This window comes from Anolis sagrei, chromosome 1 (genome assembly GCF_037176765.1).
Source record: "Anolis sagrei isolate rAnoSag1 chromosome 1, rAnoSag1.mat, whole genome shotgun sequence".
Lineage (NCBI taxonomy): Eukaryota > Metazoa > Chordata > Lepidosauria > Squamata > Dactyloidae > Anolis > Anolis sagrei.
Genome location: NC_090021.1, coordinates 260814793 through 260837874, shown reverse-complemented (window position 1 = coordinate 260837874; position 23082 = coordinate 260814793). Strand labels below are relative to the sequence as shown.

At 39.7% G+C, this 23082-nt stretch overlaps 1 protein-coding gene across 1 annotated transcript; it reads right to left on the bottom strand.

Moving 5' to 3' along the window:
- Positions 1-278: 278 nt before the first annotated feature.
- LIN7C (lin-7 homolog C, crumbs cell polarity complex component) lies at positions 279-20816 on the bottom strand. The gene is made up of 5 exons (XM_060766025.2): positions 20712-20816; positions 8956-9074; positions 8639-8710; positions 7306-7515; positions 279-4700 (listed from the first exon to the last, which is right to left on the bottom strand). Exons 1-5 carry the CDS (start codon positions 20746-20748, stop codon positions 4545-4547), a joined length of 594 nt encoding a protein of 197 aa, XP_060622008.1. The 5' UTR covers positions 20749-20816; the 3' UTR covers positions 279-4544.
- Positions 20817-23082: the final 2266 nt, after the last annotated feature.

Sequence of the window (23082 nt, the reverse complement as noted above, 5' to 3'; positions counted from 1 at the left end):
TTTGTTACAGTCTTTGCCAGACTTAAGCACCATAATGAATATGAGTATGAACATTAATTCCAACTGGAGAACATCTTAGTGGATTATGGATCTACTAACAGCCCAACAGAAGTTTCAGAAACAAATAAAAACCCACCCAAGGCCCAAACTGCATATAGTGGGGAAAACAGTATATCTATGCAAACAATCGAGATGTCTGCCAAACACTCCAATGTGGAAATTTGCTGATAAAATGTTAATGATACTACAACACACATAACACTCGAAACACCAAGAACTATGAAGATTCATTTTTTTTATTTTCATGTTCCAAAAAAGAAAAAAAAATCATCACAGGGCCCTGAAGCAGCAATAAGTACATAGAGACTTCTTACATAATATTCTTTATTTTTAATCTGTGCTGGTTATTAAGTTATTGCATATGTGCATATGCCAATACAATGTAGTGACTGCACGCGCTCAGTAGTATTCTTTACTTTATTTTCTTGACTCTTGAATAAATCTAATATTTTAAATTTTGTTTTCAACTTGGTCTCAAGATCCATTTAAACTTTATGGATTGAAGCAACTGAGAAAAAAATGGATTAAAAATATTTTGAGTTTCTAGTGATCTAATGGCAACACAATTAATTCAGCCCCAACTCACTCAAGCTCTAAACAATGGTTCTGAGTGTTTTGTAAGACCAGAGGCAAGAAATACTTTCCCACTATCTGTTTTTCTCCTCATCATATCTTTTAATTCAATACATTCTAGAGGCAGAACTTACAGAATATAAAACCACAAAAGGTGAATGTAAGAATGAAAACCCCTAATTGAAAAATCTGTACTTTTCTACTGAGAAGTACAGTTCTGAATGGGGGAGTTGAGTGGGATTTCCTCCAGGTTGCAATTCTAAGCACAAGTACCTGGATGAAAAAAAAAAATCCCACTGCATACAGTGGGCCTTTCCTCCAAGTAACTCTTTCTAAGACTTTACATAAATTACTTTTCTACAGCAGCCCCGGCTATCCCAATTACCTTTAAAGAGTAAGGGAACAGGGTTGTTGTGAGTTTTCCGGGCTATATGGACATGTACCAGAAGCATTCTCTCCTGACGTTTCGCCCACATCTATGGCAGGGAGCCCTCAGAGGCTGTGGGGTGAACAACACTCAAAAACAGGAGAATTCCAGACAAGAAACAATCAGGGCTTGATAATAACTTCCCAACAAAGGATTCCCCCAGGCAGTAAGAAACCGGACCTTGAAACTGCTAGGCCATAAAATACTAATAAAGGTGGCCAACTGAAACATTCACACTTGCCTCAAATAGACAAGAGTTCTTTCTCCCACCCTGGATGTTCCACAGAAATATAAACCCAATTTTTCTAGTTTACAACAGACTTCACAACCTCTGATGATGACTGCCATAGATGCAGGTGAAACACCAAAAGATAATGCTTCGGGAACATGGCCATACAGCCTGGAAAACTCACAACAACCCATAAAAAACATTGCTATATTCAGTAAATATTAGGTGAACAAATTCTATAGTAATATTTAATGGATCCTATTTTTTCTTTTAAAAAAATATAAAATAGAGGAAGCTCAAACAGAAATCTAATATCATACAATTAAAATACTTCATGATTGGCCCAACTATTTATTTTGGTCTCAATACTTTAAATATTAATTGCTCCATAAAAATATACAGTTCAACTACATGGTTCTTCCACAGCAGGCTACATAATTAACCCATGCAATTCAGTGCTCAGTCTTATTTCAAAGACTAAAGAAAGTCACACAGTTGTCGAGTTACTAACATTCCAAACTAACATTCTGTTGTTACAGGAAGGCTCACAATGGCTAAATGTTCAGAAAAGATTTGTACCAATGCTATTAGATCTTGTCTTCTCTTTTAAACATTATCATGCTGACTAATACATTTTATGCTGACATTAGACAGCAAAAATCTACTAATATCTCCCCATACTAACATCTTCTCAGATTTAAGAGTGCTGCCTTGTAGTTCTAAGCATTCGAAAGTATAGTCCAGGAAACCAGCTCACGCCATCCTGGATGAATTTCTGGCTGAATACTGACACCCAGTGGACAATCAAGTTAATGCGATGTAAGGCTTGGATTCTCATGTTTTTAGATTAAAATATCTTTAGCTTTCATCAGGGGGACACAAGTGGCAGAATATTTTAGAAAAGGACAGAAGCAGGACTCTATTGTATCATAGAAATCTTGTTTACATGGGTTTTGAGGAAAGGAAAAGTTTTAATAAATTCAGCTTAAATGATGTCCAAATGTTTAAACAGGAGAACTTCAGTAATACAGCTCAGAATGGGACATAAGACTCTAGCCTTCAGGAAAAGATTTAAAGAAGGGCTCAAAGCCAACCTTAAAAACTCTGGCATGGATAGAGAACTGGGAAGCTCTGGTCCTTGAGCGCTCCAGTTGGAGGTCAGCTGTGACCAGCAGTGCTTCAGAATTTGAAGAGGCACGAATGGAAGGCGAAAGAGAGAAACATGCCAAGAGGAAGGCGCGTCAAGCCAACTCTGACTGGGATCACCTTCCACCTGGAAACCAATGCCCTCACTGCGGGAAACAATGCAGATCAAGAATAGGGCTCCACAGTCACCTATGGACACACCGCCAGTACACTGATCTGGAAGACTATCCTACTCGGACAACGAGGGATTGCCTAACTCTAGCCTTCACCAGTATCACCACACTTTTCTGATAGCTCATATCCAGAATTCTGCAGAAAACATGCAGAAACTTGCTGAGATTGTAGTAACCTGATTAGTAGCAACAGCCAGGAGATAGAACTTTGTCTGCTGCTGACAGATGCTCTAATAATCCACAAATGTGTTTCTATAGGCCAGGGCTCAGCTGCAAACTATGATACAAAAACTTTCACTTGGCAGTATGAGCTACAAAAGCAGAAGCAAGCTCACACAGAATCCAGAGGTTACTTACTTAAAGTAGTAAAGTAATAAGTAAGTACACCAGGCATGGACAAACTTCGGCCCTCCAGGTATTTTGAACTTCAACCCCCACAATTCCTAACAGTCTACCTGGTCTACACGGTTCAAAATAGTCCTGCCCCTTGTTTCTATACTGCTCTCAATAGCCACAGCAATATGGGTAATTCGAAGAATTTGAGCTGTCAGTAAACACAAATCTTTTGGGTTTAAAGATACAAAGCAAAACCCATACCATAATTAGGCAAAAATACTTCAGAGGTCCACTGGATCTTAAAATCCCCCAAAAAGTCTTTTGAAGTAAACTGGATAGCAATTGTGTAAGACATTGCCTTCTGCCAATGTCTTACCAAGAACAGCCGCGTCTACTGGACATTTATAGCCAATCTCCAAATACTTTACAGAACTAAGAGAAGCAGTCTGGAGGAAAATCTGTCTTCCAGAATTTGGGGCCAAAACTATCCATGCTAAAGTGTACTACGTAGGAATATCCTCATTTGCTTGCCTAGAACTTTTACAAAAGAAATCCTAAAACCAGTTAGTGTTTCTATGTTATGAACATAGCAAAAAGGAGACATTCATAGAACTTATGCTCTGACAAGAAATGGACAAGTTACCCACAAAAGTCATCCACCATCACTGGGAACATAATGAGAGCAGCCCTGGATCTCACCAAAAGAACACCTGTTCCAGCATTCGGTTCCCAAAGAAGTCAAGGGAAACCCAGAAACAAGACATTAAGTACAATATCATCCTTTGATTGATGTTCCCCAAACTCCTCTACTATGTATTACTAGCTCTTGGTGGCCTTATCCTCCGAGAACAGTACAGGTTGACATGGTTAAAGTAAGTTACAAGACAAGAGAAAGTTAAGAATATGTTTTGTTTCCCTACACAGCATGCAACCTTTAGCTTGCTAGATATAAATATACAGCTTTGTTGTTTCTCCAATTGTTGAAAGATTACTATAAAAGTATGTATAAATAACAGGAATGATAGCTGCTCAGATGTCAGTCATTGAAACATTAAATAAAGGCCTGCTACAAATTATTCACAAAAGAGGTAAGAAAGTGTTCAAGATGCCATTAACAATATAAAGTTATGATCTAGAATATGCATAGAAACTTGTTCATCAAAAGTACAAATTGTACTTAGCCATACAATTATGGCTACTTGCAAGGAGATGACACATGCTTAATAGCCAAGAAGATTAAGACTTGCTTTATATCTGTATTCAAAATAAAGATTTCCAGTTTTAAACAATACCAAATGGGAAAAAGTACTAGAAAAACAGATGTTACAAATGCTGAAAACAGCGTATTAAAGTGTGTATTTAAAAAACTGTGTACAAATTGGTTTTGATGATTACAGGTTTGAACTTTAAAGAAAGATCTGTAAAACGACAGTTTAAAATGCCCATGTAAACGTTTCTTCTGAGGAAGCATTAGGATGTCCAACACAGATTTGTAAAAGATTTAAGAATTAACAAAATTAACACCTTTTAAAGTACAAGATCATCTTCCATGGTTGGGGCAGACCAAAGTCATGCTTATCCATAAGTTATATGTACAGTATTAATTCTGTTGTCTGCGCTTTGCTGATCTCATTTTTTCAAATCGGGACTCCATCTCTTCCAGGACTTTGGGTGTGTATCGTACAACCAGCTTAACTCTCCCTTGAGCTGCTTTCAGCAGTTCTACAGCTTTTTCATGATGTTCCCCTTCAACACTCTGAAACAAATAAGAATATCAACCATCTCATTAGTAAACATGAAAATCTACTCCAGGATTCCAGCAGATTAATATGTAAGAAGGAGCCCCCGGTGGCGCAATGGGTTAGAGACCCTTGTGCTGGCAGGACTAGTCAACCGAAAGGTTGGCGGTTCGAATCTGGGGAGTGGGGTAAGCTCCCGCCTGCCAAGCTCGAGTTTCCCATGTAGGGACATGAGAAAAGCCTCCCACAGAATCATCTGGGCAACCCCCTTGCATACAGCCAATACTCTCACACTAGAAGAGACATGCAGTTTCCCAAGTCGCTTCTGACATGAAAAATATATATGTAAGAGTGAATTTAAGGTTATAGTTAAAAACTGAGATTATGCTCAAGATATCACTGGTAGATTTTTTGGCTTGTTTTTATAAGATATTATCAGTAGAAACTAATGGTTTCTAACATTAAGCACACAATTAAGATAAATAACTGTATATTTCATTTAATGCAGTAATTATTAAACTAGATTGTGGTCCTTGCCTGGATCCTTCATAAGTTAGTGTCTTATCTCTTAAAATTTCCAGACTTCCTACTTCCTGACTTTTTGTTTCTGGTCTCTTTTTGATTGGTGTCTATGTGAGCACATGTCCCTGCTTCATCAATACACAGGGAGCTTTCTTGATAAAAACAAGTGTTCAAAATGCAGATTTGCAAGGGGTTTCAAAGGTCTCCCTATCACCTGGAAGGTTGGGTGGACACTAATCAGTTGAACCTTAATGTTAAAGAGTACTTTAGTCAGAAGGGACAATTATACTGAAACAGAGATACATGTAAAGTGCTACAGTGTGGGATTAACTGGTTCAGCTAAGTACAGCAGACTTAATTATTATGTAAAATCACTTAATGTAGTTCAGTTATATGTGAAAAGTTCTGAATACCATAGAATCGTGCTGGATGACCTAATGATGCCCAGAGAAGTATTCTCTACAGCAGTGGTTCTCAACCTGTGGGTCCCCAGTTGTTTTGGCCTACAACTCCCAAAAATCCCAGCCAGTTTACCAGCTGTTAGGATTTCTGGGAGTTGAAGGCCAAAACATCTGGGGACCCACAGATAGAGAACCATTGCTCTATAGGCATCTAGAATAATTCTGTGTTATTTTCCTCCAGATGTTCCACCAGAGGTTAAACACAAAATTGTACTTGGAGGCCTAGAGAGAACCCTTCCCTAACCATTTTTAGGTCCTCCTATACAATTATTTGCTATGCTTCAACTGGAAATCCAAGTTAGCAATAATTTCTAGTAAGAATAACACTATTATAACATAATTTTTGTTCCTGGGTTATAAACATCATTTCCTAATAGGTTCTATCATAAAAACATGGACAAAGTTTATTAAACTGCAAAAACTTTGTTTTGCAGGACATCATGCTGCACAATTTGCTAAGAGTCTCAACCAATTCAACACAGTTCGTGGCAGCTACAAAAACAAAATTGCTGGAGTATAATAACTACTTTCAAAGTAAGTACTCACAATTAAACAGGAAATAACTTTCAAACCAGGAACACTTTTTTTCAAATTTTGTTACATAATGTAATGGAATTCCAGATTATGTGCAAAAATCATGTTATTTATGTATGTATGTATGTATTTATTTATTTATTTAATGTATTTGTATACTGCCTTTCTCAGCCTGCAGGCGACTCAATGTGGTTTACACAAAAGGTACATGGATGGCTCCCTCAAAAATACATGAACCTACTGTATTCTAGGGTTACTTGACATAGTAATAAAGCAGGGAAAATTTGAATGAACTAATTATTCATTTAAATTCAAATATATTTAATTTTCACTCTGATTTGATGGCAAGGATTCTTGTCTCTAATCACTGTACACAAATAAGCATTATTAAATGTATTTTCTCTCAAAAAATATGAAAGTCAGCCAATAACTAATTCAAATCTACAGATTAGTTTAGAAACTGTGCATCAAGTACAGTAAGTTCATTTTAAGTGAGTTTACACTCAACTAAAGCTAAGTTCTTATCTGGATCTGTGAAGATCAAATTGTTCAAGTGCCCCTCACAGCTCAACTGTAACCTTTAAGCCCTTTATTATTTATTTATATATTAATAATTATTATTTAATAATAATTATGTTTTAACTCTTTATTATTTATTTAATATCACAGTTCCATCTTGCCTAGATTTCAAGCTTAGATTGGCTGGCATAAGTAGATTGTATTATTCTGTGCTCATAACAGTCCTAGGGGATAAGTCAGACAATTATAACAATGGGAAAGTAAAACACAGAAACAATAATCTTCAGTATGTTCATTTAAAATTCTATAGCACAGGACACTAATTGATGCTTCGACTCTATGGCATTAATGGGAGATCCTTTAGATGTGTCTAGTTCATTATTTAATCATATGTTCCCACATACAATAGAGTATTTAGAAATGATAACTGACTCCATAATAATGCCTTAGTCTTAACAATCACTGGTAAAAATACATGGGAAACTATACTTCCCAAAGCATACAAAGATCAAACAATCAGTGTCCCTCATGGCCCTCAAGCGGTCACAAGTAGCTACTACAAGTGGAAGTTAAATTCCATCCCTACCACTCCGTTTACAGAAAGAAGCTGGTCTCCACGCTTCAATCCCCCGTGTCTATCAGCAATACCACCTGGGATAATTCGGGATATATAGATTGGAGAGTTTTGCTCTTTGCCGCCCATGATGTTGAATCCAAGCCCTTCTTCTGTTTTTGGTAGTTCAACAACTCTGGGATGGGAATGGCCTTCACTGGCAGCAAAGGCAGCAACAGTGGCCTGTAAAACACAGAGAAACCAATTTTTCCCCAATATAATGTAAGGTTTTGGAGTTCTCCTAGCTTACTAGCAAGTATTTCATAACATCCTGCTAAACACTAGCAGAAACCTAGTTAAAATTCCTTCAGATAACTTTCAAAGTATTCTCAGTCTCGGGGCTGCCTCTACCTTGAAGAAAACTAAAGAATGTTAAGACAAAGCAAACAAACTTATCAAATGTGAATTTTCTTGTTATAATGGAGCAATCTGTTCCTACAGCAGACACTTTACCATGTCTTTTTAATTTGTTTCCAGGAACCATGTATAACGTGTTTCATAAGAAGCCACTGCCTCAAATGAGGATCCCGCTGCACAACAAAATGCTACAAGCATATCCTGACCCACATCTCTTTCAAGATCACCAAGAAACTCCTGGGAATAGACTCTCATATAAGCCACATGCCGAGAGCTCATTTGCTCTATATTCCTGCACTGTGGGAACACCAGACGTTAATCGAATACATCAACAGTGACAAGCAAAAATTGTTTTAGCATTCACATGTACAGATAAGAAAATGGTCAATATACATGTGATGCACTCATAAACCTTAGCTACCTCAGTTGTTATGGTTTATGTGACTTGTTTTATATTTTGTACTGATTTTACCTGTTGTGTGTTATATATGCACCCTGGAGTGCGTTTGTAAGCTGCCCTGAGTCCCTTTGGGGAGATGATGGCGGGATATAAATAAAGTTTATTATTAAGTTTATTTTTATAATACTAATTTGAAAGTGCAAGTAAAAGGAGTGTGCTTTGGGAGACAATCTTTTTTTGGTTAGGAATCCTTCCTGCTTTTCTCCCCAGGCTATTAAATTTCTAATTCTCCCAAAAATGTTTATATCAGTCCCCAAACCTTCCATTAACAGCTCTGAGATATATTCACAAAACACTACTGACACAGATGGGCCGTGATACCATTAAGAAGCAAAGCTCAAGACTAGCAGCACCCCTACAGAGACACCACTACTCATGGTGATATTTTAATTATCTTAATAGCTCAATTTTATAAATTGGGATATTTGGGTGCATTTTGTTGCCACATTGTCCTTTTTTATTACCAAGTAATGCTAATGAGACCCTTACCTTGGCTGTAGCATTAGCTCTCACTTCTGGGCTACTGCTGATGTCCACAGTCTCATATACATGCTCATATACCTTAAGAAGACAACATTGTTCAGATACATGGTTGATCAGGTGAATTATACAAGAACATGATTTCCAAATACATTCTTTATTGACCAATATTTTGTATTTCAAACTGAATCCTAATCAGCACTGAAATTTTGCAGTGCTGCTATTTCCTCTGCTTAGGAAAACCTAACTAACATGCTTATGGTATAGTTGACTTTAGCAATATGCCTTTGTGTCATGCACAATATGGATTCCAAAACAAAACTTACCTCCCGTACTGCATTACAGAACTCACTTTGAAGGACTCTTTGCAAAGCCTGCAGTTTTTGTGGGGGAACCTCTCCAGTCCTCTGCAACTTTTCTAGCAACTCAATAGCCCGACAGATGTCTGGAGAAAGACATTAAAGGAAATTGTGTGAATAATTCAATTCAACACAGAGGAAATTATTAACACTGAGATGGCAATGAAGGACAAGTCTCACAATTCACAAGAGTTGGAACTACTCTTGAGAATTGGAACTACCCCACTGAGGACACATCAGTACTTTCCCTTTCATACCAAAGTGACTAACACAACCCACAGCCATTTTTTCCTGGTGTTTTTCTTTCATCAGTGGTTCTCAACCTGTGGGTTCCCAGATGTGTTGGCCTTCAACTCCCAGAAATCCTAACAGCTGGTAAACTGACTGGGATTTCTGGGAGCCATAAGCCAAAACACCAGGGGACCCACAGGTTGAGAACCACTGTCTTACATGATGTGGATACACCACACCTATCATTCACTTCTTTATTCAGCTCTTATAAGTTCCAGCATGAGGCCCATTAGTTTGCTAATTTTTTGTGTACATTTGAAAAGTGCTGATGATTTGTAAGACTTAAATTGCAATCCAATGAACACCAGTGACAACTGTTTCCAAGTAATGCACTGCTTTGTAAGACATTCTAATGAAGATATTATCACAAGAAAGGGATATTGTTTTCCAACATTTTTCATTACTGTTCTGTCACAGACTCCAGCTTCCCCAGTGTTTTAAAAAACTTGCCTTTCTTGCTTCTTCTAAATACACATCCACACAACATAGGTAATGTTGAAATATTCTAAATGGGTGGGGCTAGTCACGTGGGTTCTGAACACAAAAACAAAGCATCAAAGACCAACCATATACTTTAACTTGGTAATGTGGTTCCCAAACAACTGGGTTAAGAGATATGGGGCTGTCAAGTTATCAGGCAAAGGAAAATGTATGTATGTATGTATGAACACACACACTTATCTGACACAACTCCATCAGAGGCTGTGACCCAGAAGCAGTTGAAAGGCTTTCCTTCCATCCCAACTGTCACTGCCTTGGTCTTGGAGAGAGAGGAACTGACTATATCTGCTAGTCTTAATCCCCTCCTACACTGTCATTTCATTTTCCTTATGTGTTCTGTCTTATTTAGATCATAAATCTGAGGGTAGAGAACTGTTCAATTCACACTTTGCAAGCTTCTTTGGGTGCTTTTGTGGCTAAAGAGCAGAGTATACATACTTTAGTTCTTCACAATTTGTTTCACAGCTGATGAGCATGTCGCTAAGAAACCTGCCAACTAAATCCCAAGGATAATATGCTGGAGTACCAGTACATAAGAAACTTAAGGTTTCAGACCTCACAACCTCTGAAGATGCCTGCCATAGATGCAGGCAAAATGTCAGGAGAGAATGCTTCTGGAACATGGCCATACAGCCCAAAAAACTTACAACAACCCAGTGAATCTGGCCATGAAAGCCTTCGACAATACAAAAAACCTAAGGTTCCTTTGGATTTTCTTATGAAGGTTTGAAGGGCAGAGGATAGCACCTTTTAATTTAATCAAGGTTCATAAACTCTGTAAGAGTCTGTTTAGATTTTTACTTTTCCTCCATGAATTTTAGCTTACTGGAAATCTGAAAACTGTCCTTATCCAATGAGTTTCTGAAAAAAACAGAACAGCATCAATCTCTCCTGACATCTAATACAATATAGGTACAAAGAAAGACCTCTTGACAAGTGAGATACAATTAACAGATTTTTTTCCTCTACAAATTACTGTCACACCTACTAAACTGTAGCATAAACCCCAAACCCATCCAAAGATCTATGTCTTCCGGCAGACCTACCCAGTTAATTCTACTCATGAATTTTAAACTCACATCCTGTGTTTTAATCTTTGTTCTATGTATTTTAATATGTATAGAAATACGTTTTGTTATTTGTATTTTATAGGAATACATTTTATATATAGAATGTTTACAATGATTATGTGTTTAACTATGTTGTAACCTCCCATGAGGAGAGGTGGATAAGAAATATAATAATAATAATAATAATAATTATTATTATTATTATTATTGGGGCCAATTTGGAAACTTCCATGGAGAAAAGACGTAGGGAAACATTTGTTCTAACATCTTCCATATTAGCTCAAGTATTTGCTTCAACCATAAAGCTCTTGCTTATACAGACACCCAGCAATGTATTAAACATTTAATTCATTTCTTCAGCATAAGACAATTTGCCATCCTTTTCATGTTACAGAACAGCATATTTGTAAATAATAATAATAATTTACACAATACTATCTGGCTTCTTGCCATTTAGATTAAGGTCACATTTTCATTGTCATGGCTTCCATTTTCCAGAACTATGCATTGGTTTATAGACTGAAAATGGATTGGGCAAAACCAATTTTATACTAGAGCTCTATCTTTCCTTCTGTCATGCACAGAGTCAGGATAGGAACCAAAATGACTATGCAAGCCAATGCAAAAACTTTTCCACTAGGCATGGAAATCATTAAGTCCTCTGGTGCTGCTTCTTTTATCCATCAAAACAAATGAGCAAGAATAATATTTTTTCAAAGCTCAGTCTTTGAAGATGAGAAATAAAAACACAGAAGCTTTCCATGACAAAAGGCAGAGCCAGAGGCTGAATCCAAGCATCATATTCTTAAAAATATTGTTTAATTTTGCATGCGACTTAAGAGCAAATGATGAAACATCATCCAGTACAAACACAAAGGCTAAAATAAGCAACTATAACAATTACTACAAGTTCAGAATGAAAAAAAACCCCAACTACAAAAAGTTCAAAATGAAAAACAACAACAATGTAGTGGTTTTGTAAAACTAGAACGTGACAGTTAGTGTACTCTGTGTTGTTCTTACTTGCTATTGAGTTTAGACTTGTGATAACCTCTAAGCCCCCCATTATCCTCTACACCACTGTTTACTAAACCATGGGTCCAAATGGGATCCCCTTAGTTCAATGTTGGGGTCACGAAAAATTGGGCAACAGTAAAAGGTTTCTGAACACCACCCATTTACGCATAACTGTTGGCAATAACATGTTGTGTTTGCAGTAGACTCTGCAGAAACTGTTTCAGATGTACTCCACAAAAAGAAAAAGCAGCCTTTTTAGCAAGCCTTTCCAAATGCTGATTTATTTTTAGTAAATGTTTCATTTGTACAACTATTTTATACACCCGGGGTCATATCGGAAAAAGTTTAAGAAGTTCTGCTCTATACTACAACCTATGTTACTATTCTCTTTCTGTCAAAGCAGATCAAACTAAACATTCAATAAGGTTAGCTGAGTTTCTCCAGAATTCAATTGGAGATTGTGAATTCAGTGGGAATTTATGAAGCTACATAGCAGTATTGCTAACCACAAACCCTTTATAAAAAGATGCCTAAGATATTGCACAAGAAATTTAGAGAATAAATATAAATAGCAGTGGCCTACCACTACTTTGGAGTGTGCTTGAATGGCATGTTTTACAACAGTCCTTTCTCTCTAGACATCTCTCAAGCCAGCAATCTCCTGCAGTTTCAGCATTAAGAATGCAGATACACAGCAAAAATGATGCTGTTGACCTCATTCCATAACAAATAAAGAGGTCAGCAATCAGTGCTACTAAATCTCATCCTCTGCCACAGCTTAATACCCATCAGATATCAATCAATAACTTGTCTGTTTATTACTGGAACTGGTTTGTATGTTTGTTTTTTAGTAAAACACATGGAATTTCTCAGGAGCTGAGACGCCTTTCCTATGAAAATTGAGACCCAGAATAGCCTGCTTGAACTACTGCATGTTTTCCGTCCAGAGCTTGTTAAAATGTCATGTTACAATAATTTGCTATTACAAAATAGCAGCTCTGTTTTCCAAACATCATCATATTTATGGTTCAATAAAAACAATTCATTTTAATTCTCTGAATTATTTATAGCTATTAAATGAAAAGCAGGTTGAAATATTGAACAATTCTATGATTCTATGATTCTTGAAAGCTGACCATTTGTAACTGATTAATGGAATTACAAATGATTTCTTTTAAAGACCAAGGAAGAAAAAGAAAGCATGGATTTTACATTGATCACCCATGAATAAAATACTGTTTGACAGCAAGGGAACGGCTATGGTGAAAACTGCCGCTACTCTGGTCTCCAAGGGAAGAGAAGAAGAGCAGCAAGCATCTGCAGACTTAATCCCCTTCTGTGCCAACATCCCCCTTTCCTTGTTTTTCCTGGAAGTCTTAGGCAGAGAACAGGTAAATTAACAATCTGTAAAACAGAACCCTCTCTAGAGGCCTCTCTGTTTGAAGGGCAAGGTAGAAATATTCCAAGCAAATAAACAAATAAATATTTGACTACTGAAGAAAAATACTTGTAACAATGGCATAAATCTCAATACATACTAGCATCCACCAGAATAGAAGGGTTGTTTTCCCCACCAACCCATTAAGCCTCCCCATACATGCAGGTCCTTCAAGGGGACATCTACTCCACTCAACCAGAACTAGGTTTGCAATGATCAACCAACTTTTTCTTCAGCTGCCCATAGAATATGGAATTACCTGCCAGAAGAGCTGTGATAGCTGAATATGCTGTCTGAATTTAAAACAGTATTAAAACAGTGCAGTCCCTTTTGGCAGACGGATACAGATGATTTTTAAATTGTGAACTCTCAATTAAAGATTTTAAACTATACACTGATTGTTTTAATATGTATTGATGTTATATGTTATTTCAAACTGATGTCAGCTCTAACTGACCGTTAGATTTAATTTACCCCAAGTCCTGGCCCTATAATTTGCTTTTTGCACAGGCCCATGCTTAGCCCTCTCTAATTCCTGATCTGCCCACCATATTCCTGGTTCTGGTTATTGAGGTTTGCTTTTATTCATTTTAATGATGTTTTTATACTCGACTGTTTTTAATTGTTTAATTAGCTTGTTATAGGTTTGTTATGTTTTTAAATATATTTTTAGTTTGATTAACTCTGTTGCTGGGCTTGGTCCCGCTAGTAAATTGCCCCGAGTCCCTTTAGGGAGATGGTGGCAGGATGTAAAAATAAAGCTATTATTATTATTATTATTATTATTATTATTATTATTATTGTGTTTTATCTGGCTTATGTGTTTTTAACTGATGGTATGTGTTGTACTTTAATATGTTGCTCTTCCCTACCTTTATCCATGAAGAGAAAGAGGTAATAAATGCATAATCATTGTTGTTATTGTTGAACCTGGTCAATGTTACAACTCATTCAACTGTTCAGAATGGAATCAAAACCCTGCTAAAGTTTCCCTGTCTAAAAATAGATTCATCTTTCAGCTATAAAGAAAGCAACAGACAGAAATTGTTTAGTCCCTCATACCTGAATTATTCTGGACAGGTCTGGTTTCCCCTAAGAAGTGTAAAGAGAGTGATGCATGCAGTGTTATGTTAAAGTGCTTGCTGACCATGGAACCTTATGCAGTATAGGTAAGGGTTTTCCCCTGACATTAAGTTCAGTCATGTCCAACTCTGGGGTGTGGTGTTCATCTCCATTTCTAAGCTGAAGAGCCAGCGTTGTTCGTAGACACCTCCAAGGTCATGTGGCTGGCATGACTGCATGGAGCACATTACCTTCCCCCCGGAGTGGTACCTACTGATCTACTCACATTTGCATGTTTTCGATCTGCTAGGTTGGCAGAAGCTGGGGCTGACAGCGGAAGCTTACGCCGCTCCCCGGATTCAAACCTGCGACCTTTCGGTCAACAAGCTCAACAGCTCAGCGCTTTAACCCACTGTGTCACTGGCTAATTCATTAAAAAAAAAACACACAGTGGAGAGGATTGCACAAAGAGAAAGGATGGAGGCTTTGTTTGGTACAAGTTTCTATTTAGGAAGATTGTATCTCACTGAAAATTTCTTACTTGTGGAAATTGTTATAAGGGAGCTTCAGAGCTAAAATTCCTGCTTAGCCTTGAAGATCTCAGTATGATCTCTTGGCTCAACCTACCTCGCAGAGCTGTTGTGAAGATAAACGGGTGCAGAGAATCATAGACTCTTGGGAGGAAAGGCAAGATGTAAATCTAACAACAAAGAAATGAGGCTGTTACCAGCATACGCTTTCCAGACTGTGAATGGGGACAACCGTGCCAACTGAGGAATGATTCAAAAACAAGGGGGAAAAAATAAGGTTAAAGCAAAATCACCAATGCCTTTGCCTAATGTGAACTCAGCAGTTCATTTTAATGCGTGTCTTACTGGATCGCCACACAGTAAGGACTTCAATTTAAGCCAATTTTCTTCCAGTGACTTCAGCAGAATTAAGAAGTCTTAAACCCAAGTACTTTAGCTTAACTACTCTGTTGGCCAGCTTATGTACATGAAAGTAATATTACTTGACCATTCACTGAAGTTGTTATTCTCGACAGAGAGAACTGTATTTCGATTTCTAATATTTCACTGCTGTTCCAATGCAACAATTTCATTTGTAGACAACTGGCATATGCTTTAAGAAATGTATACTATTGACTATGCATTTCCAGACAAAATGGCTTTCAGAAACAACATTTTAATGTGATACAATGATTGTATTTCAAAAAATGTATTTCCTTTATCTTACAGATACCTTCAAAACATTTATGATTGGTTGCTTTGTTATACACTATTTGTATATTCTTCAATATTAGCCCCAATAATAGGAGCCCCCGGTGGTGCAATGGGTTAAACACTTGTGCCGGCAAGACTGAAGACCAACAGGTCAGAGGTTCGAATTCAGGGAGAGCACAGATGAATTTCCTCTGTAAGCTCCAGCTCCCCATTGCAGGGACATGAGAGAAGCCTCCCACAAGGATGGTAAAACATCAAAACTTCCAGGCATCTCCTGGGCAACGTCCTTGCAGAAAGCTAATTCTCTCACACCAGAAGTGACTTGCAGTTTCTCAAGTTGTTCCTGACACGGAAAAAAGCCCCAATAATATAGGGAAGGTTCTCAACCTTCCTAATGCTCTGACCCCTTAATACAGTTCCTCATATTGTGGTGACACCGAACCATAAAATTATTTTTGTTGCTCCTGGAATACTGGTGGAGATGGGAGGTGGTGGTGTGGATTTGTCTCTGAAAATACTGGAAGGGTTTGGCGAGCACTGACCTTGAGTTTTTGAGTTGTAGTTCACCTACATCAAGAGAGCACTGTAGACTCAAACCATGATGGATGTAGACCAAACTTGGCATGAATGCCCAAATGTGAACACTGGTGGAGTTTGGGAAAAATAGACCTTGACATTTGGGAGTTGTAGTTGCTGGGATTTATAGTTCATCTACAATCAAAGACCATTCTGAACCCCATCAATGATAGAATTGGGCCAAACATTTCACACAGAACCCCTATGACCAACAGAAAATACTGTGTTTTCTGATGGTCTTTGGCAGCCCTTCTGACACCCCCTTGCGACCCCCTCAGGGGTCCTGACCCCCAGGTTGAGAAATGCTTTTATAGGGACTATATTACAATGTGTTGCCATGAGAAAAAATAACACGGCAAAAAAAAAAAAAAAGACTCCTGCTAGTATCAAAACTGGCAAAGCTTAGTCTTCTCTTTCTCCACTATTCTGTAAGTCCTATTTATCTGTGTAGCAGCTTTGTGTGTGTGTGTGTGTGTGTGTTTATGTGATCGAGATATCTAAAGGGAAGTTTGGTTCCAAAAGAACTTCTGCATTCTTCCAAGATCAAGATAATACCTCATAAATCGTGGGAGTGTATATGCCTTCAGGTTGCATTTGGACTTGTGGTGACCCCATTAACTTCATAGGGTTTCTTTAGGTAAGGAATACTCAGAAGTTTTTTGTTTTTTTAGTCCCTTCCCCTAAAATATAGCCTACAGCATCTGGTATTCTCTGGCCGTCTTCCATCCAAGTACTAACAAGGTCTAACCCTGCTTAGTGCCCAAGACCAGATGGGATCTGGTGCCTTTAGGGTATTTAGGCTCCCCATGAAGCATAAGAAAGATACATTGATATAAACTGCATCTGACTGCATTTAGTGTTTGCCACTGCCTTCCCCTGAATATAGCCTACAACACCTGGTATTCCTTGGTAGCTTCCCTTCCAAGTACTAATCTTCACAGTGCTGACCCCACTTAGCTTCCAAGATCAGATGGCACCTGGCCCCATCAAGAGTATTTATGCTCTTCCTCCTAAGCCTTTAAGTCTGCTCTTTAGCCCACTCTTGCACAAACACTCACTGAGACAGAGATTGGTGGTCAAAGTGGTGCTCACCAAATGTTTTGGACTATAATTCAAATTCATCTATCCGGCATGGCCAGGGACTATGGGGGCTGTAGACTTAACTAATCAAGAATTCCAGTTTGCTTTAACCTTGCCTTGAAAATTCAGGGGAACTGGAGTGAAAGAACCACAGCTATATCAGCAGCTGGCTTGGGGCCTCTGGCAAAGCAAAGAAACACAAACAGCTTGTTTTGACAGGCAGAGAGTCAGAAGTGGAGTGCAAGGCAAGGAGAATCAGAGAGCTGGAAAATACCCCAAGGGCCATCCAGTCCAACCCCCTGCCATGCAGAAACACGCGATCTAAATACTTCTGGCAGATGGCCATCCAGCAGCCTGTTTAAAAACCTTCAGAGAAAGAGACTCCACCATCATATTCCATCTCTTATTGCAAGGAAGTTCTTCCTAATGTTTAGGTGAAATCCCTTTTCCTGCGGGTTGAACCCACTATTCCATTCCTAGGCCCCAACTTCACTGACCATTTAACGCAGTTCAAAGCTAGTTTCAAACTAGCAGTGGCTAGAAAATGAACACCCACGAAACTGTGCAAAAGAAAGTCCTTAATGTACATCAGTGCTCTGTGGTTTGTGTCATCACCATCTAGGCTTCAGACAGGAATTCCTATGTAATCATCTGCACAGCAAAACTATTTTCTTCAATACCAATTTGAAACTGACTTAAGTGATCAGTATAGTATAGTCTCCAGAGCAGCAGGAAAAAAAAGCTTGCCCCCTCCTCCATGTGACACTCTTTCTAATATTTAAACATGGCTATCATGTCCCCTGCCAGCCTTTTCTCCAAGCTAAACATACCTAACTCCCTAAATCACTCCTCATAGGGCTACGTTTCTAGACCTTTGATCAATTTGGAAGCTCATAATCACCATAGCTACAATTAACTGTTAAAGAGTACATACATTGGGGGGGGGGGGGTGGCCTATATTTGTATATGGGCTATTGTGTATTTCATGTAATGTATGGATTTTAATTTCATAGAAGAGCACTTTGCTACTTCAACTTAAACCAATACAGGACAGGTTGGACCTCACTTATCTCTGGAATAATCTGGTTGAGATAGTGAGACCTTTGCTTCCGGACGATTCAATCAATCTGGACAATATTTGTTTCATGCATAAAATGATTAAAAACATTGATGTTTCAGTCTACACAAATTGGGTTTCATATATAAAATTATTAAAAAATATCCTCAAGCTATGTGTAAAGTCTAAACATGATTTTCATGTTTAGACGGGTCCCATCTCCAGGATATCCTCTTACGTATGTACATGCAAATGCAACTATTCCAAAATCCCAAACATTTCTGATCTTGAACATGTGTGAATAGGAATACTCAATGTGTAGTAGTATACATGAAACCCACAGTGGTGCAGCAGGTTAAATGCCGAGATGCTGAACTTGCTGACTGAAAGGTCAGTGGTTCAAATCTGGGTAGTGGGGTGAGCTCCCGTTATTAGCCCCAGCTTCTGCCAACTAGCAGTTTGAAAACATGCAAATGTGAGTAGATCAATGGGTACCGCTTCGGCAGGAAGGTAACAGCACTCCATGCAGTCATGCTAGCCACATGACCTTGGAGGCCTCTATGAACAACGTCGGCTCTTTGGCTTAGAAATGGAGATGTGCACCACTCCCCTGAGTCAGACACAAGTGGATTTAATGTTAGGGGAAACCTTTACTTTTACTGTAATAGTATACACACAATGAAAGTGAAGATATGAGAGTGGAAATGTTTGCGCTATTAAATAATACTAATCAATGAACTCTCAGTGGAACTCTCTGCCCCGGAGTGTGGTGGAGGCTCCTTCTTTGGAAGCTTTTAAACAGAGGCTGGATGGCCATCTGTCAGGGGTGATTTGAATGCAATATTCCTGCTTCTTGGCAGGGGGTTGGACTGGAGGTCTCTTCCAACTCTTTGATTCTATGATTCTATGAATGAGTTCTTAGAAATCTGATGGTCTGTTTCTGCTCCTTTCCTAATATATAAGCTTATAAACTGCTGACAGAGTGATATCGGGTGCTTTTACACTGTAGAATTAATGCAGTCTGATACCACTTTTAACTGCTATGGCTGTATGCTGTGGAATCATGGGATTTGCATTTTGGTGAGTCACCAGCACTTTGGCAGAGAAGGCTACAGAACTTGTAAAACTACATCTGCCATGCTTCCAATAGAATTGAGCTGTAGCAGTTAAACTGGTGCCAAACTGCATACATTCTATGGTGTAGATCAGACACGGGCAAACTTGGGCCCTCCAGGTGTTTTGGATTTCAACTCCCACAATTCCAAACAGCCAGTTGTGGGAGTTGAAGTCCAAAACGCCTGAAGGTCCCAAGTGTAGATTCCTGGTGTAGATGCCCCCATTGACACTGCTACTAACAGGTATGGCAAAATCTGGAGAGTGAAAAAAAAGGCACCCAATGCTGAAGGCAAGTATTTCGGATAATACTCAACCTGTAGCACTTACTATGACGAGGGAGAGAATCAGAGAGAAGTCATGTTTTCAACTATTAAATAATATGAATCAAGGAGTTCTCAGAAATCTGGTGGTCTTGGAATAGAGGAATTTAGGGCAACAGTCTCCCCCCCCCCTTTCCTGGTAAGCCTATAAACTACTTACAGAGTGGCACTGGATTGTTGTGAGTTTTCTGGGCTGTATGGCCATGTTCCAGAAGCATTCTGTCCTGACGTTTCACCTCAATCTTTGGCAAACATCCTCAGAGGTTGTGAGGTCTGGGTTGTTGTAGGTTTTTTGGGCTGTATGGCCACGTTCTAGAAGCATTGTCTCCTGACATTTTGCCTGCATCTGTGGCAAGCATCCTCCGTGGTTGTGAAGTTTGTTGGAAACTAGGCAATTGGGGTTTACCTATCTGCTATTAAATGCTAATCAAGGTTGTCAATTGCAACAGTCTCACCTGCCTCCAACAGACAAGAGTTCTTTCTCTCACCCTGGACATTCCACAGATATATAAACCCCATTTTCCTAGTTTCCAACAGACTTCCCCAACCTCTGAGGATGCCTGTCATAGATGCAGGCGAAACGTCAGGAGAGACTGCTTCTGGAACATGGCCTGGAAAACTCACAAAAACCCAGAGTGGCATTGCCTCTAACAACAAATATTCCAAAATCTGGCGGGGGAGGGGGAATTATCTATCAGACATCCAAAACACTGCTGGTCCCAAACATCCAGGATCAGGGCTATACTGGCTGCACTTTCACTGGGTCTTTAGCTGGGAGACAAGGGTCCTAAGAGCTGCTTCCTGATCAGCCCCACGCGCTGCGACCGTCCTTTAAACGACTGCCTTGTAAACAAGAGCTCTGGCTCTGCGCCCTGCGCGCGCGCCCCTCTTGCTCTGCGGATCCTCCCCGGACTGACTGACTGAGTATCTGGCTGGGAAACCCCACCAACCCCCGCCCCCCTCGGTTTTCACCTCTCTCCAAGCGTACAGGCTCCCCCAGCGCCGCCATCTTCTCCTCCTCTTCCTCTCTCCTCCCGGGGAAGTGACGCCCGGGCGAGGCGGAGCTGCTGCGAGGAAGAGGATGGGCTCGGCCCGCCTCCCTTCCTTTTGCAAAACGCCCTTTGCACGGCCTTAGCGCCTTTTGCAAACTGACCAAGGGCTTCCCCCCTGTTCAGTCTCGTGCTGCGCGCAAAGAGAGGACCTGGGGCAGCTACGCTGTGCAATTGACACAGTCTGACATTACTGTCGCTACTGTAGCTGTCCTGCTTCAATGCTAGGGAGTCCTGGGAGCTGGAGAAGTGTTACAAGGCGTATATCTACACCAGGCTGGGTACAGAGTTCTCTGGGTGTAGGTGAACTACAACTCCCACAATCAAGGCCAATTCCCACAAAGCCTGCAGTATGTTCGGTTGCTCATTGGGCTTCTCTGTGCCAAGTTTGATTCCGCTTTATTGTCAGTAAGGGTCACCGTTTCTTTGGATGCAGGTGTACTACAATTCCCAGATTCCCAGGGCAATCACCCCCCCCCCCCCAAATTCCGCCTGTATTCACAGTTGGGCATGTTGGATCTGTGTGCCAAGCTTGGTCAAGATCTGTCATTGATGGGGTTCTAGATGTAGGGTTAACTACAACTCCCAGATTCCCAGGGCAATCCCCTCCCCCCCAAAAAACAACCTCTGCCTTTATTCACCGTTGGGCATGTTGGATCTGTGTGCCAAGTTTGGTCAAGATCTGACATAGATGGGGTTCTGGATGTAGGATTAACTACAATTCCCACACAGGTGGGTAATTCCCCCTCCAACCCTTCCAGTATGTTCTGTTGCTCATCACGGTTCTGTGTGCCACGTTTGTTCTATTTATTTATTATTTATTATTTATTATTTGCACTTGTTAACCGCCACTCTCAGCCCGAAGGCGACTGTTCTAGATCTCCCATTGGGGCTTCAGGATGCTTTCTGGGTGCAGGGTGAACTACAGCTCCCACGCAGGTGGGATAGTCCTCCACCAAACCCTTTCAATATATTCAGTTGGTCACCAGGGTACTGTATGCCATGTTTGGTCCAGCTCTGTCATTGGTGGGTTTCAGTGTTCTGGGTGCAGGGTGAACTACTCTCCAAACCATACGAAAGGGTAGGAAAGGGTTAAGGGAGAGGCAGTGGGTGGGGTCATGCAAATTACACAGCAATGGAGGGAGAAAGGAATCCTAGGATGTCCATTCTGGTGGAAAAACATGAAATCCAGGATGAAATTGTTCCAATATGAAAGCCTTCACTTGAGCGGGGGGCAGTATGGTGTTTGTGGAGGTCATTGGCAGGGCTTTTGGACACGTTCATGGTGCTCATTGCAATGTCCCTGGAGGGAGTGCTAAGGAGCTCTGGTGGCTCCTTAGCACTGCAGGAGGCAGGATGTTATCTTTTTTAGGTGGATATCTTTGCCACATACACACAGACACATTTTCACTTTTACTTTTATTATGTGTATAGACAGATAGATGGAATGTCCAGGGTGCAAGAAAGAACTCTCTGTTTGAGGCAAATGTGAATGTTGCAATTAGCAACCCTGATAGGCATGGGCCATCTAAAAAAAATAAAATAAAAGGTTCTAAACTGTGTTCAAAAGTAGGGGACACTAGTGGTTTGAATCTAAAGTCACTTCTGAATTTTTTTTTTTTAAAAAAATGAAACTTTCCGAAACTTCCAAATTGATTCATTAATGGCGGACATGATTGCGCAATGAGGGAAAAACAGCACTGGCACTGGGGAAACTTCAGGGGCTTCTCTCTCCCTCATTTTTAGACCAATTCTATTGATATACTGGTAGAACACATCCTCCTCTGTTAGCATACCAAATTTGAACATGTTCACATGATCCACTGATTTTTAAGAGTTTTTTTTAAAGAATTGCAAAAATATTTTCTTTTTTTAAAAAAGAGCTGCCTCCTTGAATTTTCTCAGAAAAGACATAAGGTAATAGGGGATCACAACAAGCAAAGGCGAAAGGCAGGCTGGTGGACCCCCCAAAAGAAATAACTTGGATGCATTCCCTCAGGCATGAGGAAGGCAGACCACGAGGGTGCAGTAGGACTAATGGGATATATTATCCAACACAAGCAACAAGCAAAGGCAAAAGGCAGGCTGTTTGAACCCCAAGAAAAAACCCAGCACTCAAAGTCTTCTCATGCTTGATTAATTTTTTCTCCCTCCTTCCCAAATGTTTTCTTCAATCTTCTTTCTCCCTCTTTCTCTCTCCAAAACTTTTCTTCCTTCCCCCCTTCTCCCTTCTTCTCTTGTTCAAACCTTCAAAGTGTGGGCTGCAGTGCCTATCGCCTTGCCTCCCCTTCCAT